General features: G+C 43.5%; 1 protein-coding gene across 1 annotated transcript in view; it reads left to right on the top strand.

Annotated features, from left to right (window-relative positions):
- The window catches only part of TM7SF3 (transmembrane 7 superfamily member 3), a 559,640-nt gene that overhangs the window by 418,652 nt on the left and 120,315 nt on the right, over positions 1-20,673 (top strand). The window contains exon 9 of the mRNA XM_044087728.1: positions 18,711-18,863. Within this exon, the coding sequence (XP_043943663.1) occupies positions 18,711-18,863 (153 nt within the window). The remainder of the gene's footprint in view (positions 1-18,710; positions 18,864-20,673) is intronic.

Genomic DNA, 20,673 nt, shown 5'->3' on the forward strand with positions numbered 1-20,673 from the left:
CAAACTATTAATCGTCGGTTCATTTTCGCATCTATCTATTTCGGTACTCTGTTTAATTATCCAGAAATGGCTTCGATAAGCCATCTGACTACTGATATTCCAAAAAAAGTATAGATAAAGACAAGAGACAGACCGCATTGGTCCAAAGTTGCAGACGATGCTTCCGTTAAGCTAGTCACCAGTTCGCCAGTACTCAGTGAGGCCCTTTTGCAGCCCCTGATACCCACTACTTCAGATTTTCAGGCCTCTACTGAGACCCATTCGGAGTCCGGAATGCCGTGAGATGCTTCTTCGACTATGGAACCTGCAGATGTCTCTACCTTGGATGGGTCCAGAGCCACTGTGCAGGCACCGGCTTTTGAGGGTGTATTCAGGCCTACTGACTTGCATATCAAACCGACGCCATCTTCTTCTTCAAGGCTTAAAACTTGATCCATGCCTAGAAAACCAATGTCCAAACTGAATGGTCAGGCCCATATCCCTAAAAAACAAATGATAAGAATGGCTGAAGACCTTATTACTCTAATTAGGGGAAGCCAGCCTTCTCCCTCTAAGAGACCTAGAACTGATTTTCCTATTGATTCTTCTGATCAGAATTCTGAAATTTCTGTTTCATCTGATGACCAGGATTTGCCCTTATCTACCTATGAGGATTCTGATTCAGAGAACTCCATTCTCTCTGCTTCCCCTCCAGAAGATTTCTCTTTTGGTGAAACTTTGCACACTCTTAGGGAGCATTTCCACTGGGAAAGCCAGGATTACTCTGACTCCAAAAAGAGGGTTAGGGAATTCTTGCTCCTACCTCAACACAGGCCTTTAGCTATCCCTCATGTACTGGACATTGTAGATGATGCCTTCTTAGAATCTAGCCTGGTCCCAGACACCTTACCTCCGGCTCCCAGGAAACCTGACCGGTATTACAGAATACCTGACTCTCACAAGTTCCTCTTCAACAATCTTACTGTGGACCCAGAGACCATTTCACAGGGACCCAAAGGCATTAAGGCTACTACTGCCAAAAACCCTACCCCCTCTGATAGAGATTCCAGGGCCCTGGACAGATGGGGTAAGAAGGAATACACTTCTGCTACTTTGGCCATTAAGGCCTTAAACTGCCAGTTTCATATGTTAAAGTATCAGCAGCATATTATTGGATTACTTAAACAGAAATTGATGTTGATTCCTGACTGTGCTGAAAATAAAGAATTGCAGGATTTAATGCATTCTGCTGATCAAGTAGGTAAACATAATTTGCAGTGTGGTTTTGACTCCTTAGAGGCATCTTGTAGGGCTGCTGTTACTGGGTCTGTTCTTAGAAGGCATGCTTGGCTTAAGGAGCAAACTTTGCCAGATCATGTTAAAGTTAATTACTGGATGCTCCCTTAAACCAAGGCCACCTGTTTGGCAACAAAGCAGAAGTACTTAAAAAGATGGAGGAAAAAGCTAAATCTATGCAAACTGTTAAAGATTTCCTGCAGGTACAGCCTCCCAGATTTGGTAGGCATTGGCCTTCTAAGAATTTGTCCCTTCCTGTCTCTTCCAGGCCTTCTCAGTCCAAACCCAGGGACAGCAGACCACCTAGCCTACGGTCTCAAGGTACTCACAAGCCTAAGCAGTGGGGGGGCTCCCACTTCCAAAGCTGGAAGTAGTAAGACACCCCCCTATGGTAAACTGTCACAATGACTTAACCTTAAACCTTCCAAGCCCTGCTCAACTGACCATTCCTTTAGGGGGAAAGATCACCCTGCATGCAAAAAATTGGGAATTCATTACCCAACACAAATGGATTTTAAATATAGTTTCCCAAGGATACACATTCCACTTCCACACCTTACCAACCCCAAGAGGTTGGCCAGACCTACCCCCAAATCAGTGGGCGAAGGCTCAACAGCAGGTTCTCTCTCTTCTAAATATCAGGGCTGTTCGACCTGTCCCAGCAGAAGAATGGGCACAAGGTTTTTACTCCAGACTTTTCCTGGTACCCAGAAAAGACAACTCCTGGTGTCCAGTCCTGGACCTATCTATCCTAAACACCTTTTTGGTAATTCCAAAATTCAAAATGCTAACTCTTCATCAACTGCTTCCCATGCTAGGCAAAAATGCCTGGTTGGCAACACTGGACTTAAAGGAAGCTTGCCTGCACATCCCAATAAGGGAATCTTGCAGAAAATACCTACGCTTCAGAGCAGGCTACATGCACTATCAGTTCTCTGCACTGCCATTTGGCTTATCTACTGCGCTCAGGGTATTCACAAAATGCCTAGCTCCAGTCATTGCATTCTGCAGGCAAAGAAATATTCAAATATAGCCATACCTGGGCAATTGTCTAATTCAGGCAGAAAGACAGGACATACTATTAAATAATCTGGCGTTTGTAAAGAAACTGCTAACCTCACTGGGGTACACCATAAACTAAAAGAAATCTCATCTAGTACCATGCCAACAAATTGTATTCCTGGGAGCAAGCTTGAACACAACTTCCCAGATTGCCTGCCTCATGCCAGAGATGTTTATTTGACAGCCTACTTCAAATTACTGGCCACAAAGACCCAGCTAACTGCAAGGAAAATACTGCAAGCTCTGGGGTTCATGGCCTCTTGCATCCTACCAATTCCATATGCAAGCATGCATATGAGGAAACTACAATGGTATCTAAAAAGCCTATGGTGTCAACATTCTCAGGACCTGGAGTTAATGATTCCTATCTTTCCTTGTATAAAGACAGAGTTCCTTTGGTGAGCAGAGGCCTGCTACCACAATAAGGGACTACCATTCACTCTACCCCCTGACGCCCAAACCCTAACAACAGACGCATCAGACTATGCATGGGGGGCTCACTTGGCAGGGCAGTGCATTCAGGGCAAATGGAACCCGAGTCAAATGCACCTGCATATCAATAAAAAAGAAATGTTAGCTGTACAGAATTCTCTGACAGCCTTCAAGGACCAAATTCTTCCAGAACAATTATTGGTAAAGACAGACAACACCACTGATGTTCATCGTGTTTCACTGTTGCAGTGATTACTCTTGGGTTATCCTGCTGGCAGGCTACCCGCAGTCGGCCTGAATTCCAAAGTCCTGGTCTGGCATCGGTTACTGTTGCCTCTTCCCTGACGTCAGTGCGCCAGGGGTATAAAAGATGCAGCTGATGTCATTTTCTTCAGTCTTTCTTGCCGCGCGGTGCCCGAAGCAAAAGCAGTTCGCAAGTGCCGGTCGGCCGACTCCTGAGATTTTCAAATCCGAATTTCAGAACCGAAGTCTTCATTAAAGCTAAGTACCCCATTGGGGAAACTTTTTTCTTGCTCCAGACCAATGTCAGAAAAAGTTAACAATTGTACTTCTTGTGGGAAGCAAATACCTCATAAGGATTTTCACTCTTACTGTATTCCTTGCCTAGGCCCTGACCACGATGTTGCTAGCTGTCGGTTTTGTGCTAGATTTAACCAACGCAGCATTAAGCGTCGGTTCAATTTTGCATTTCATTACTTTGGCCAAAGGTTTAATTATATAAAGCCGTTGGAACAGCTGATGACTGGAGTTTACAAAAAACGCAAGGACAAGGAAAAGGATAGGCATCCGAGGGCCAAAGCCGACGACGAGGCCTCTGTTAGGCCAGTCGCCGGTTCTCAGTGAGACGCTTTCACAGCCCCTGGTGCCCACTACCTCAGCCACAGGCCACTTCCGACTCCCACGTGGAGCCGACTGGGCCTCTGGATACTCAAGGTATTGGACACTCGGAAATCATTCCCTCAGATGGGTCCGGAGCCACTGAGCAGGCATCGGCTTCTGAGGGTGTGTTCAGACCTACACAGTTGCATGTTAAACCATCTTCAGCTTCAAAGAAAAAGACTAAAGCAGCTCTAAAGACCAAGAAACAAGTACAGCATTCTCCTACTTGGACTTCCATTCCTAAAATCAGATGCTTAAAATGGCCGAAGACCTAATTACCTTGATCAGGAGTTCCCATCCCCCTCCTGATAAGAGGCCTAGGCAAGAGACAGAATATGATTCTTCTGATCAGGTTTCTATTTCCTCTGATTCCTCTTCTGAACAGGATTATTCTATTCCTCCCTATGAGGATTCTGATGCTGAAGAATCCATTCCTTCAGCCTCTCCTCCTGAGGATTATTTTTTTGGGGAAACCCTGCACACCATGAGGGAGCATTTCCACTGGGAGAGCCAAGATTACTAAGAATCTAAGAAAAGGCTCAGATACTTTCTGCTACTTCCTCAGCACAGACCCCTTGCTATTCCACCTGTTCTAGACATTGTAGATGATGTATTTTCAGAGTCCGGCCTGTCCCCTGACTCTTTACCCCCTGCACCTGCTAAGCGAGACAGATACTACAAGGTCCCAGATTCTCATAAATTCCTATATAAAAACCCCGCTGCTGACCCCCAGGGGTCAAAGCTTCCACTGCAAAAAACCCTGTCCCCTATGATAGGGATTCTAGGGCACTGGACAGATGGGGGAAAAAAGTTTCACTTCTGCTACCTTGGCTGTAAGGGCTTTAAATTGTCAGTTTCATATGCGTAAATATCAGCAATACTTAACGTCACTGCTTAAACAGAAAATGTTGACAAATTCTGAATATTCAGAAAACAAGGAAATGCAGGATTTATTGCATGCAGCTGAACAAGTGGGAAAGCATACTTTGCAATGTGGTTATGATTCACTGGAGGCCTCTTGCAGGGCCGCTGTTACAGGTTCTGTTATTAGAAGGCATGCTTGGTTAAAGGAACAGAATCTGCCTGATCATGTTAAAGCAAAATTATTAGATGCTGCATTACAGCATGATACTTTGTTTGGTGCTAAAGCAGAAGAGGTGTTGAAGAAAATGGAGGATAAAGTGAAATCCATGCAGACAGATAAGGATTTCTTACAGGCACAGCCACCCAGATTTAGCAGGAACTGGCCTTCAAAAAATTGGTCCTTTTCAGTGTCAGACAGGCCACAAAGAGGCAGATACAGACGTCCCAGAGGCAGATCTCAGCCCCAAGGCTCATACAGGCCTAAACAATGGGGTGCTTGTACCTCCAAAAGCGGTGAAGACAAATCACAACCTTACAGGAAACAGTCCCAATTACTTTCCTCTGCCAGATCCAAGCACTTTTCTTTTGGCAGCCCCCTTAGGGGGAAAACTAGTACTTTTTTTCAACAAATTGGCAAATGATTACCCAAGACAAATGGGTCTTGAACATAGTGTCCCAAGGCTACAGGTTCCACTTTCACACCCTACCAAGGGCAAAAGGTATGCCAGACCTGCCACACAATCAATGGGCAGTGGCACAAAAACAAATTACAGCCCTCATGGACATGAGGGCCATTCAACAAGTACCACAACAAGAGCAGGGGCAAGGATTTTACTCCAGACTTTTCTTAGTGCCCAGAAAGGACAAAACCTGGAGAACAATACTGGACCTGTCTATACTAAACACGTTTCTGGAGGTTCCAAACTTCAAGATGTTGACTCTGCAGCAGCTTCTGCCCATGCTGGGCAAGAAGGCTTGGCTCGTAACTTTGGACCTAAAAGAGGCATACATGCATGTCCCAGTCAGACAATCTTGCAGAAGATACCTCAGATTCATAGCTGGCTCAATGCACTACCAATTCTCTGCACTGCCCTTTGGCTTATCTACTGTGCCCAGGGTCTTCACAAAATGCCTGGCACCAGTAATTGCATTTTTTCAGACAAAGAGGAATTCAAATATATCCCTACTTGGACGACTGCCTTATTCAAGCAGAGAACAAAGACATTCTTCTAAAGCATCTGGCGTTTGTAAAAAGATTACTAATTTGCCTAGGGTACACAGTAAACGAAAAGAAATCAAAACTAGTACCCTCTCAAGAGATAATATTCCTGGGTGCAAGCTTAAATACAGCTGCCCAGATGGCTTATCTCACACCAGCAAACAAAGGCAACTGACTTCTTACTTCAAAAAGTTGGCAACAAAGACCTGGTTATCTGCAAGGAAAATCCTGCAGGCCTTGGGCTTCATGGCATCCTGCATTCTACTAATTCCATATGCCAGACTGCATATGAGGAAACTACAATGGTATCTAAAAAGTGTTTGGACTCAGCATTGCCACAGCCCGGAGACAGTAGTTACCCTCATTCCCTGCCTGCAACAGGAGTTACGATGGTGGGCACAGGCCTGTCAACACAACAAGGGTCTGCCATTCACTTTACCCACAGCCAGACAGACACTGACAACGGATGCATCAGATTATGCCTAGGGGGCCCATATGGCAGGAAAATGTATTCAGGGCACATGGCCTGCAAGCCAGATGCAACTTCACATCAATCAAAAAGAGATGTGCCCTGACAGCTTTCAAGGATCTACTTCATCGAGGACCGCTACTGATAAAGACTGACAATACTACGGTCATGTGGTACATAAACAAGCAGAGAGGCACACATTCCTACTCCCTCTGCAGACAAGCAATGACCTTATGGGACACAGCATTGACTTATCAAGTTCACCTGCAAGCACAATTCCTGTCAGGAAAAACAAATACTCTGGCAGACAAACTAAGCAGAAATCTCATGGATCCCCATGAGTGGAAACTGGATCCACAAGTCTTCAGCATGATAACAAGGAAATGGAGATGCCCAGACATAGATCTATTTGCCTCCCCTCACAACTGCCAGTTAGAGTTTTTGCACAAGGATTTATCACAAACAAGCATGGAGAGTGGCCACCCTATCCTAGAGCTGAAAAATCTAACAGTATATGCCTTTCCTCCACTGCCTCTCCTTCCCAGGGTACTCCTAAAGGTCAGACAAGAGAAGCCAAAAATGATACTGATTGCACCAGCACTGGTACCCAATCCTAAAGAGCTTGTCTCAAGGTCCAGCATGGATATTACCTCAAACTTCTCAATTGCTGACCCAACAAAACAATCAGATCCTGCACAGCCAACTCAGGACCTTAAATCTGGCAGCATGGTGGATAATGTAGCCATTCAGAACACTCCTTTCAAAAGCTGTTATAGATGTTATCTTGGAGGCCAGGAGGCCCACTACCAGAAAATCTTATGCAGAAAAATGGAAGAGATTCTGTGCTTGGAACCAGGAACAAGGCATTGACACATATGTACCAAATATCCCTCAGATTTTACAATACCTAACTGAGAATGCTGAACAAAGGCCTTTCCTTTTCATCAATTAAGATTCATGCCTTTGCCATTTCAGCCCATTACAATACGGAACCACCTATCTTTTCTCATCCTTTAATAAGGCAGTACCTCAGAGGGGCCAAAAACATCAGGCCTCCAAGGGGAGCACCAATTCCGGCATGGGACCTCAATTATGTCTTGGAAAAACTCACACTGCCCCCTTTTGAGGCAGCCTCAACAGCTGATATAAAATTCTTATCCTGGAAAACAGCTCCGCTCGTAGCAATAACCTCTGCAAGATGAGTCTCGGAGTTACAAGCACTCATGGCTGTGGAACCTTTTATAATTTTTCATCCAGACAGGGTTTCTCTGAGGAGAAACCCAGCATTTATGCCTAAGGTGGTGTCCAGTCTGGCCCTCAACCAAACCATTCACTTGCCTACCTTTTATCCAAACCCACAGAACAAGGGTGCGAAAATTCTGCATTCTTTGGACAAACACAGGCAGCTACGCTTCTACTTGGACAGAACTAAAGCTTTCAGAAAGACTGAGCAACTTTTAGTGCCACAAGGAAAGGCCATCTCAAAACAGACTATTTCTAAATGGATAGGCCATTGCATCCGTTTCTGCTATTCTCAGCATGGCAAATCAGTACCAGAGCAGCAGCCACTTCAGCAGCCTTCCTCAGAGGAGTACCAACCAAAGACATCTTAGAGGCTGCAACTTGGAGTTCAGTGCACACTTTTACAAAGCACTACCACTTACCTCTTTACTCTAAATCCAGAGCAGGCTTTGCCACTGCAGTTCTGCAGGGCCTCATAGCCTCTCCTAATCCTATTTAGCCCAGCCACCCATCCTCAGCTTTGAGATTCAACCCAAGAGTAATGACTGCAAAAGTGAAACACGATGAACATAGTACAGTTGTGTACCTACCATAAATGTAGATGTTCGAGTGTATTCACTGTTGCAGTCCAGGTTACCCTCCCACCGTCCCCCTTTCTTTTGCTGGGGTTTATCTGTACTTCTCTATTCTATACAACCTATGTGGTGTATTTGCTTGTAGATGAAGGAAATGTTTCTTTACTGCATGTATGTTTATTGGCATAATATATTTAGCCTACCCTTTTGGGGGCACCTGACATCTGGGGCAAGAAAAATTGAAGAAAATGGCGTTGGCTGCATCTTTTATACCCCTGGCGCACTGACGTCAGGGAAGAGGTGACAGCAACCGACGCCGGACCAGGACTTTGGAATCCAGGCCGACTGCGGGGTAGCCTGCCAGCAGGATAACCCAAGAGTAATGACTGCAACAGTGAATACACTCGAACAGCTACATTTATGGTAGGTACACAACTGTACTTCATGTGGTACATAAACAAGCAGGGGGGAACCCACTGATACCCTCTCTGTAGACTAGCGATGGCTCTGTGGAACACAACCTTGAGCTACCAAGTGCATCTACAAGCTCAATTTCTGCCAGGCAAGCTAAATTCACTGGCAGATGACCTAAGCAGAAATCTCTTGGACCCACATGAGTGGAAACTGGAACCAAAGATATTCAACATGTTGAGAAACAAATGGGAAGCCCAGAGATAGACCTTTTTGCCTCCCCTCAGAATTACCAATTGGACAAATTCTGCACAAGGACTCCCCACAGACAAGCTTGGAAAGTGGATGCCCTGTCCTTCACCTGGGAAAACCTCTCAATGTTTGCCTTCCCCCCCCCCCTCTGCCTCTCCTTTCCAAAGTTCTGTTAAAGATTAAACAGGGCAAAACAAGGACAATACTCATTGCACCGGGCAAAACAAGGACAATACTCATTGCACCAGACTGGCCATACCAACACTGGTACCCCCTCTTGCGCAGGGTGTCACTGCTGGAATTATGGCACCTGCCTCAGACCCCTTCCCTGCTGTCCCAGCAGGAGGGCCAGGTTCTGCATCCTCAGCTTCAAACCTTGAAGCTTGCAGCCTGGCTAATTACCTGAGCTCTCCATTACCGTCCCTCAGTAAGCAAGTGCTGGATGTCATTCTGGAGGCAAGGAGGCCTAGTACTAGAAAATCCTATGCCGAAAAAATGGAAAAGATTTTGTTCCTGGAGCCAAACGGGATGGGCACAACAGTGCCCAGCTTAGCGCATATTCTTCAATACTTAACAGAGATGCTTCACAAGGGCCTTTCCTTCTCTTCTATTAAAATTAATGCCTCTGCCATTTCATCACATTATAATACGGAGCCACCCTATCTTCTCTCACCCCTTGCTGAAGCAATTCCTCGGAGGGGCCAAAAATGTAAGACCACCCAGGAGAGCCCCTACTCCAGCCTGGGACCTTAACTTTGTATTGGAAAAGCTCACTCTACCTCCTTTTGAGCCAGCTGCAACTGCAGAGTTGAAATTCCTTTCTTGGAAAACAGCCTTCCTCTAGCCATCACTTCAGCAAGAAGAGTGTCTGAATTACAGGCCCTCATGGCTGTGAAGCCCTTCATCATCTTCCATTCAGACAGGGTGTCCCTGAGGACCAGTCCTTCCTTTATGCCCAAGGTGGTATCCAGTGTGGCCCTTAACCAGTCCATTCATTTGCCAGCCTTCTTTTCTAATCCACAGAACAAAGGAGAACAAATACTGCACTCTTTGGACGTGCACAGACAACCTAGATTTTATTTGGACAGGACTAAGCCTCTCAGGAAAACTGAACAGCTGCTAGTTGCCTTTGCTGCAGGGGCAGAGGGGAAGGCCATTTCAAAGCAAACCATTTCTAAATGGATAGGCCATTGCTTTCATTTCGATAAGCACATAGAAATCCTACCCCATGGGGGATAAGATCACATTCCAACAGCGCTGCATCTACTTCAACAGCCTTTCTCAGAGGTGTTCCTACCAGGGACATCCTAGAAGCCACTACCTGAAGTTCTGTTCATACCTTCACCAAACATTACCACTTGCCTATTTTCTCTAAATCCAGAGCTGGTTTTGCCACTGCAGTCTTGTAGGGACTAATAGCTGGTCCTAATGCTCTCTAATTGCCTCCTCCCTTCCTTAGCTTTGGGAATCTACCCAAATGTAATGACTGCAACAGTGAAACATGAAGAACATAGTACAGTTGTGTACACTTACCATAAATGTAGATGTTCGAGTGTATTCACTGTTGCAGTACTGGTTACCCTCCCTCCAGCCCCCTGAATTCTATTGGCTATACCTCTCTTCTTGTTTACTGTATTTAAGCTTTCTGGTGTATTTGCTTATAGTTGGAGGTGTAACCTTGTATATAATTGCTTCCCATTATGGGGGCACCTGACATCTTGGGTAAAAAAACTGATGTAATGGCGTCGGCTGCATGCTATATACCCCTGACTACCTGACGTCATGGAAGAAGAAACAGCAACCGATGCAGGACCCAAGACTTTGATAATCAGGCTGGCTGAGGGCTACCTGCAAGCAGATAACCCAAATGTAATGACTGCAACAGTGAATACACTCCAACATCTACATTCATGGTAAGTGAACACAACTGTACTTTAGCCTTCATGGGAAGGGTCAGGAGCATGGAAAAATCTCCTGGCTCTCCACAGGGTGACTGCTACAACAAGAAAACTGGAGGTCTGGCCCTCCACAGGTTGACTGCTGCAACAAGAAAACTGGAGGTCTGGCCCTCCACAGGTTGACTGCTGCAACAAGAAAACTGGAGGCTTGGCCCTGTACAGGGTGACTGCTGCATTTCCTGAATGAATGGGCTTTTGGAGAAGAGAATCAATGGCCATTGGGGGTGACCACTAAAAACAAAATGGGAAATAAAGCAGACGGAGGTTAGTCAAATGATTGTAACTAATTCTGTATCTGCATAGGACTGTTACATTTTCTGGGAAGATTTTTAAGTAAGTTGATTTTTGGGTTTCAGTTAGACTACTGGACAGTCTTTGGGTGGTATCCTCACCCTTTTAAAATTCCAGTACCATTAATATGTTACTGACAAGAAATGAAAGGACAAGGCAGAACTAGTACCTTCTGTGCAGAGATGATGTGCTTTTTGATTTGAAGGAAGGTTTTGAGGTATGTTGTGTAAATGTGAAAGTATGGTGGAAGATGCAGATATTTTACTGTCTTCTGTTTACTGTAATGGATATTTTGTACTTTGACAGGAAAACAAACCAATACCACGAAGTTTGCTGCTAAATAGGCTACGTGCTCAAGAAAGTCCAAAGTAGTAAATGGATGATTCCACTATTTATTAGAACAAAAACACAGAATAAACGCTCTTCAAATCAATAATATCAGTATGCGTTTTCGTCTCAAATAAGTGAGACTTCATCAGATGTGTGGAAGTTGTGCAAGGAAAACATTTAAATACCCTATTCCCCTTCCAATTAGGGAAAGGTACCAATAATGTTTGTTCTCAACTTTTAAAAAAATCCAATCAGCTTTACATACTCATAAATATTCATGAGTGTTACGTCCACCATTCAGAAACACCTCCTACATATTGAGCTCCTTTCTAAATACGGACATCCAAACAGGAACACTCAAGGGTTAGGGTATTTAAATGTTTTCCTTGCACAACTTCCACACATCTGATGAAGTCTCACTTATTTGAGACGAAAACGCATACTGATGTTATTGATTTGAAGAGCGTTTATTCTGTGTTTTTGTTCTAATAAATAGTGGAATCATCCATTTACTACTTTGGACTTTCTTGAGCACGTAGCCTATTTAGCAGCAAACTTCGTGGTATTGGTTTGTTTGGTCTGTTCGGCTGTTTAGGCTTTTACACCACTTTGACAGGAAAGTTATATATTTTGGTGATGTGGATGCATTGCATTGTGGCAAACAGATAATGATTTTGAAGGTTTCAGAGGAAGATGTTGAGCAAATTTGGATGTATTTCTTCATTCGGAATTGGGGTTTTATACTTCTGTATTGTACCACTTTATTGTGATGGGGTATTTGATGGATATAAGTATGGCAAGTGTGATGTGGACGGGGGGTGTAAAGAAAGGAGATGAATTTAGAGAAATAGCTGGAGAGGAGATACGTTGAGATTTTAAACTTAAGAATTTATTTAGTGTAAGCATTTACAAGTGCTATTTTTTCTGAAGAAGGTATGTAATGTTGCTGTAAAGTTGGTTTACTGTACGACATTTATGTCATTGAAAAGGGGTTCACTAGAACCGCCTTTTGCAACACCCCATGAAAGCCACATTACAGCAAGTATGAAATGCAGAAGGGTATACCTCATGATCTTTAATGGTGGCACATGAGGGAACTTGGTCATGGATATGAGCAAATGTACCCCTGTCCCAGTCCACATTTAAATAGGGGTTTGTTCCCCCACACACATAAATAGTGTTGGAAAGTTCTTAAAGCTTTTCCTTCCAGATTGAATTCAAGATGTTTTGTTTCCATTGAGTAAGTTCAGAACATCATCACAAGAAACCTACTTTGGAGCTCATAATTGTAATTGACTGAATGGCTAAAGAATATTAAACCCAATGGGCCAAATCTAAAAAAAAAACATTTAGTGTGTGTGTGTGGGGGGGCAAAAGCATTCACACCTGACAGCTTAAGATATATTAGCTCCATGGTTGCACAACACTGGAAAAGGGAGAAACTCCCCAAAACAGTGATCTTGCACAAACATCTCTTGAGTTAATACGATTATGAGTGATTTCCAAGAGACCAGACACTGAAGAAACACAAGCTAGCCTGTTTCATTTACTTTTGCAGATGAGATTTCACTGTTCTGGATGTCATTCCTGATGTATGATTTGGTGTTGGTGGAGTTATAGTGAACCATTTGGAAAGTTGGTTTTGTGTTAGGTTTGTAAGGCCAAAGAAAGCTCCATTTCATCTACTTCTGTCTCTTCCAAATTGTCATGTAGTCATCTAATGTTGCCATTTTTATGCAGATTATGATTTTTGACTGTACAGCTTAGCGAATGTTTCCTGAAACCATTTCTGTCCAGACAGTAGTATTGTCTTAAGAAAATCGTTACATCTTTTTAATCTCCTGTATTCTGCATGTACTTAATTCTGTTTTATGTATATATTTGCATCAACACACACACACATACACACACACATACACACACACATACACACACACACACACACACACACACACACACACACACACACACACACACACACACCATTATCTATTCATTGTGGTATTACTATGGTAGACACAAAAACATCATGATGTTCTTCGTGTTTCACTGTTGCAGTCATCACCTGTGGGTTATCCCTGCTGTAGTAGCCTTTGGCCAGCCCGAATACCAGAGTCAAGGTTTTTCTGCGTCGGCCGCTGTCACTTGCTGTCTGACGTCAGGTTGTCAGTGCTGTAAAGGAAGGCAACCTATGCCATTACATCATTCTTTCTTGCCATGGAGCCCATAGCAGAAGCAGTTCGCAAGTGTGCCGGTCAGGCGCTACCAGTGTTTGAATTACAACTGAAAACATCTAAAGCTAAGTACCCCATTGGGGATCCTTTTTTCTTGCACTAACTGATGTCTGAAAAAGTTAACAATTATCTCGTCTGTGGAAAGCAAGTACTACACTGAGAATTCCACTCATCCTGCATCACTTGTTTAGGCCCACACCATGATGTCCCCCATTGCCAGTTCTGTGCCCTCTTTAACGCTAGGACCATTTGTCATAGAGCTCTTATTGTAGCCAGGTATTTTCATCTTCCTTCTTTGCATTCCAAAATGGCGTCAGTCAGCTAACAATCCACAGACCTTCTGAAAAAATGTAAGGATAAAGATAGAGACTGACTACACACGGCTAAGCTTTCCGAGGACTCTACCACTAAGCAGGTCATCAGTTCTCCAGAATTCAGTGAGGTGCCTTTCGCAGCCCCTGATGCCCAATTTGATACCTTCGCAGGCCTCTACTGAGACCCTTTTGGAGTCTGGTATGCCTCAGAAATCTTCGTCTTCAGAGCCTTTGGCTGTCTCTGCCTTGGTTGGGTCCGGAGCCGTGAAGCAGGCACCAGCTTCCGAGGAGGTTTTTCGCACAATGGGATCTAGGCAAAAAACAATGTCTTCTCCTCCAACTACCATTTCTGTCAGACTGATGGATTTTCTTAGGACTAGAGGCAAGGCCACTCCTAGGAAAACTTCCTCTAGCCACCATTTTACTCCTGCTGCACCACCCCAAGCTCAAATGATTAAAACGGTGGAGGATCTTATCACCCTTATCAGGGGTAGTCAGGCCATAGCTTCCAAAAGGAAAAGAGCCCTTTCTCCTGAAATACTGACAGAACAGGATTCTGAAGAATCTGATTATTCAGATTTTGAAGAGGAACAACAACCTCTGGCTACTTATGAGGATTCAGATGCAGAGGAATCCATTCTTTCTGTCTCCCCACCAGAAAATTTTTCCTTTGGGGAAACCATTCACACCTTCAGGGAACATTTCCAGTAGGAATCCCAGGACTTCCCTCAGTCTAAGAAAAGACTAGGAGAGTTTCTAGACTTGCCCTAGCACAGACCCTTGGCCATCCCTCCTATCTTAGAGCTGGTTGATGATGTCTTCCATGAATCCATTTTAACTCCTGACACCCTCACACCTGCCTCCAGAAAACCCGATAGGTATTAGAGTACCAGATTTTTACAAATACCTGTACAGAAATCCTGCTGCAGACCCAGAGGTCATTGCACAGGGACCAAAAGGAGCTAAGGGTAGTTCTGCAAAGAATCCTGCTCCTTCTGAGAAGGACTCCAGAGCTCTGGACAGATGGGGTAAAAACGTATACACCTCTGCGACCTTAGCTGTCAGAGCACTCAACTGTTAGTTCCATATGTTAAAATATCAACAACACACTTTGGAACTACCAAAACAAAAGATTTCAACCTTTCCTGAATGTGCCAATTTGAAAGCGTTAGCAGATTTACTGCAGTCTACTTGTCAAGTGGCTAAACACTCATTACACAGTGGATATGACGCCCTAGAAGCCTCAAGTAGAGCAGCAGTGTCAGGATCTGTCATTAGGAGACATACATGGTTGAAGGAACAACCTCACCCTGATCATGTCAAATCTAAATTACTTGATGCACCCTTGGATAAGGACCGCTTGTTTGGAGTAAAAACAGAAGAGGTGCTTAAAAAGATGGAAGACAAAGCAAAATCTATGCAGACTGTAAAAGATTTCCTTCAGGTACAACCTCCTAGGTTCAGCAGGAATTTTCTCTCAAAACACTGGTCCTTTCCTGCACCTAACAGACAAGCTCCCAATTCTAAGAGAATACCCAGACTTACCTCCAAATTTGTAGGCAGAGGCATTGAAACAAGTCCAAACTCTCATATTCCAAGGGACAGTAGAACCTGTCCCCTAAGATCAAACAGGCTAAGGCTTTTAGTCCAGATTATTCCTTGTCTATCCTGGATCTGTCCATTCTGTACACCTTCCTGGTGGCCCCAAATTCATAATGCTAACCTTGCTGCATCTGCTGCCTATGCTGACAAAAATGCCTGGTTAGTTACCCTAGATCTAAAAGATGCCTACCTCCACATCCCCATAAGGGAATCCTGCAGGAAATTCCTTCACTTCAGAGCAGGCTCGCAACACTTTCAGTTCTCTGCACTGCCCTTTGGCTTATCTACTACTCCCAGGGTAGTCACAGAATGCTTAGTCCCGGACATAGCCTTTTGCAGACAGAAAGCTATACAAATTTACCCTTATCTGGACGACTGCCTCATTCAGGCAGATTGCAAAGAAAAGCTCCTCAAGGACCTCTTCTTTGTCAAAACCCTCCTAACTCCCTTAGGGTACACCATCAACTAGAAGAATTCAAGGCAAACACCCTCCAGTAAGATCATTTTGCTGGACACAGCATCTCAAATGGCCTTCCTATTCCAAAAAAAGCAGAGCTTCCTGCCTCCATATTTTACCCAGCTGGCTTCCAGATGTCACCTCACTGCGAGGAAGTTACTGCATCCTTCCTAATTCCTGTGGCCAGGCTTCACATGAGAAAACTTCAGAGTTATCTAAAGAACCTTTGGTGTCAGCACTCTCAACCTCTAAACACCTCTCTTCCTCGGATCCCCTGTATAAGGGCCGAGTTTCTCTGGTGTGCAGGGGCATGTGTCCAGAACAAGGGTCTTCCTTTCACTCTCCGCCTACCAGCCAGACCATTACCAGCAACATCTCAGACATCACTTGGGGTGCTCACCTAGAAGGCAGGTGCACCCAAGGTCTTTGGGATGCCCAGCATCTTTCTTTACATAGCAACCAGAAGGAAATGATGGCAGTACTAAAGGCTCTGACATCGTTCAAACCCCATCTCAAGCCAGGGGTTCTCCTTATCAAAACAGACAACACCACAGTAATGTGGTACATCAACATACAGGGAGGGACCCAATCTTACCCTCTGTGCAGGCTAGCCATGAACCTCTGGCTGACGGCCTCTTCCATGGGACTACACTTGATAGCCCAATACGTACCAGGGATATCAACAACTCCCTGGCAGACCACTTAAGCAGAAACTTACTGGACCCCCACGAATGGCAGCTCCAGAGAAAAATCTTTTTACAAATCACTCAGGCGTGGGGGACTCCGGAGGTGGATCTCTTTGCTTCGCATCTCAACCATCAGCTGGAAAAATTCTGTACCAGGGAGTATCACCACCTAGAATGGAAGGTGGATGCCTTGACCTTCCCCTGGAACACCCTCTTTATGTGCGCATTCCCTACTCTGCCTCATATTCCCAGGGTACTGATCAGAATAAGGGAGGAAAAGACCAAAGGCCATCCTCATTGCTCCAGATTGGCCCAGACAACATTGGTACCCCTTACTGCACAGCCTGAACTTACAGCCTCCCAAGCAGCTTCCCCTGATCTCCGACCTCTTAACTCAGTGGGGAGGGGATGCTGCACCAAGACTTTGCGACTCTCAATCTATCAGCATAGTTAATACTCTAAAGGCTAACAAGGGGCCCCTGTTAAGCAAACGGGTCCTAGACATTATCACAGAGGTCAGAAGGCCCAGCACTAGAAAATCTTACGCAGGAAAATGGAAGTGATTCTGTTCCTCGAGCCAGTCCAGAGGGGGCAATATCTAGCAACCTTCCATCCCTCTTATCTTGGACTACCTAGCGGAGCTTCTTAATATTGGCCTCTCCTTCTCCTCCATTAGAATATACGCATCAGCCATTTCAGCTCATTTTGATATTGAACAGCCTCTGTTCTCCCATCCCTTGATTAAGCAATTTCTCAGAGGGGGCTTCTAATCAGACCTCCCAGAAGGCCACCCACTCCAGCCTGGGACCAGAATTATGTTTTGGAAAAACTAACTTTACCACCTAGGATACCTCTCCTGGAAGACAGTTTTTCTCTTAGTTATCATCTCAGAAGGGTTTCAGAACTTCAGGCACTGATGGCCATTGAGCCTTTCACCATCTTCAATGCAGACAAGGTCTCCCTGAGGATTAATCCTTTCTTTATGTCCAAGGTGGTATCTAATGTAGCTCTCATCCAGGCCATACATCTGCACTCTCTAGACGTGCACAGGCAGCTGAGATACTATCTGGACCACACTAAACCCTTCAGGAAAACAGACCAACTGTCAGCTTTGCTCCAGGGGCACAGGGGAAGCCCATTTCCAAACAAACTATTTCCAAATGGATATCACACTGTATCCATTTCTACTACACATTACATGGGACCCCCCCCCCCAAGTCTATTCAAACCCATTCCACTAGGGCAGCCTCCTCTTCCACAGCATTCCTCAGAGGAGTTCCCACCAGAGCCATCCTGGAAGCTGCCACTAGGACTTCTGTCCATACCTTTACCAAGCATTACCACCTACCTCTGTTTTCAAGGTTAGGGTAGGGTTTGCCTCTGCAGTTCTGCAGGGCTTGCTGACCCAGTCCTAGGTCTCTTAATAGTCCTACCACCCCTTTCATCAGCTTTGGGAATCCTCCCACAAGTGATGACTGCAACAGTGAAACATGAAGAACAAGTACAGTTGTGTACACTTAATAGAAATGTAGATGTTCGGGTGTATTCACTGTTGCAATCCGGGTTTCCCACTCTCCTTCCCCTTGATATCTTCTTTCTTTAAGGAGACATAAGTTTCTAATGGTGACTTTTAGCCACCAGGGCCACTTGACCATATTTACTTGGGCCTCTGACTGGTTAAGGCAAGAAAAACCTGATGTAATGGCGTCGGCTGCCTTCCTTTATAGCACTGATGACCTGACGTCAGACAGCAAGCATCAGCAGCTGACGCAGGAAAGACCTTGATTCTGATATCGGGCTGGCAGAGGGCTACCACAGCAGGAATAACCCACAGGTGATGACTGCAACAGTGAATATGCTCAAACATCTACATTTATGGTAAGTGTACACAACTGTACTTTCTTTTTCTACGTAATGTAAATGTTGAATTGGATAAGTTATGTTGTTAATATCTTGCATGTTATGTAATATTTGTGGATCAACTTGTGTATTTAGGCTTTCTTTTTTTGTATTTTAATCAGAATTTTAAATATTGTGTTTATAAAGCTGAAAAATTTACTAAAACAGAAATTGCCTAAGTATATAACCCTTCCCCCCAAGAATTTCTTAACATTTAGCAATTTCCTTTATTTTGCAGGACGGTTATGGCTGTCTGCTGTGGCAGGAGTTGTAGGTGGAGGTATGCTAGTTCTGTTCTGGTGGAGATTTGGCTCTGTGGTCTTCTGTATGCTGTTTGTTGGACTGACTTTTGGATTTATGTTATCATCAATCATTCTCTTCACACCATTAGGTAAGCAGTGCAAACATTGTATAATATTTCTTCTTAAAACCAGTATGGAGTTTTGATATTTAGACCTCATTACAAACTGTTAACCAAGCATGAAACCCAAGCTGTGAACATTACAATGTTTATGTTTGTTTCTTAAAGCTACACAGATGCCTAAGAACAATATCTAAGTAGAACCAGGGTTCATTTCCTCAGTTAATAAGATGAGATCAAGTCTGTATTTTTTCTGCAAGTGGTTCACTAGGAATGCAGATAAGACCATTAATATTAAGGGTAAAAATGTTCTGTAGATGACTCAGAATATGGACAGAGAAAGGTTAAATGTCTAGCAAGGAATGGTCAAAGTTCTGGATTAGATCTGTTGAAACTGCTACGGTAACCCAAATGAGGGGTGCTGAAATGCATTATCATAATCTACAAAGCGTTTTTATTTTATAAGAGGTATACTTCTTGAATGATCCATGTGGTTTGAGGTGCTGAAGTTTTGTCATTGTCCATACTATCCATATTTGCAGATTAAATTAGATTTTTTGATATGCACTTAGCCTGTAAATTATTTTCTTTCTTGAAATTTGCTGATTTTTAGGAAATTTCTGATAAGAAAGAGACAGAGTACGTACCAGGAGGCAGGTGAACTTTTTTGTGAGAGCTTGTCGCCAAATTACAGAAAACAGCCATTGTAATTGGAACACATAAACTTGAATTCCAGAAAGGGAAGTGCAGTAAATATTACCCCTTTAGAGTTTTCTTTTGTAACCGGCATAATTTGTTTCAGAATGCTGAATTTGTTTCTTCAACCGCCATATTATGAAAAGAAAATATAGGGGGACATGGCCAAGATTAACTGAGAGCAGCAATGGGTAAAAGCTCTGTTACTAAAAACTTTTCTCTGACAGAAAATTGAATCAAAAATAGATTTTTGAAATATTTTATAGCTGTTTATATTCACAACCAGTAAGACAAAAACTTACAGCTTGAAGTTCTTCAAAAGCTGAAGCATTCCTGTCAGAATTTCATCTGCTTGGTGAAGAGAGAAGAGTCTTCAACATAAGCCACTCAAAAATAGTACTCAGGATTCTTTTGTTAAAAAAGATATCCAGTCACTAATAACTGGCATGCAGGATATATTACTAAAAATTGACAATAGAAAGCTTCAAGGAGGAATCTGGAAATAAGATGGAAAACTTAGATGTTCCTGTAAAACAACAAAGTGTACAAATCATCAGTATCTAAGAAGCTTTAAATGACCATGAAGGGAGAATAACCGGAGGTGAGTCTTAGACTGAATTCCTTTTAAATTAAAATAACTAACTGGCTTATTGATAAAGTTGATTTAGAATCTAGACTGAGATGAAACAGTATCAGAATTTATGGCACACCTGAAAAATGTGAGGGAGACAATATAATAAACTTAACAACCTGGCTGCATAAAATGTTAAATTTACCAGAAACTTTATCATTTGGGATTGAAAGGGCACATAGGACCTTGAGAACACCTTCGAAGAAGAAAAACTCACCACCACATTTAATAATAGTTAAGTTTATGTACAGCATGGAAAAATGCCAAAAAATTAAAAACAGCATGGTCCGGCCCACCTGTTAAAATAGGTGAGCATGTAATCAGATTTAACAGTGACTATTCCATTAAAGTAATGAGTAAAAGGGAATCCTGCTTGCCACTGATTAAAGAACTTAAATAGAACAACATTTAAAGCTACTTTGGTGTTTTCTGCAAAGATCAAAATATTTCTTTCTGAAGGAATTAAAGTATTTGACACACTGGAAGAGGTATCCACATTTGTTCATAAAACTA

The sequence above is a fragment of the Protopterus annectens genome, chromosome 11.part0 (genome assembly GCF_019279795.1).
Source record: "Protopterus annectens isolate FY-2018-M chromosome 11.part0, PAN1.0, whole genome shotgun sequence".
Classification (NCBI taxonomy): Eukaryota; Metazoa; Chordata; order Ceratodontiformes; family Protopteridae; genus Protopterus; species Protopterus annectens.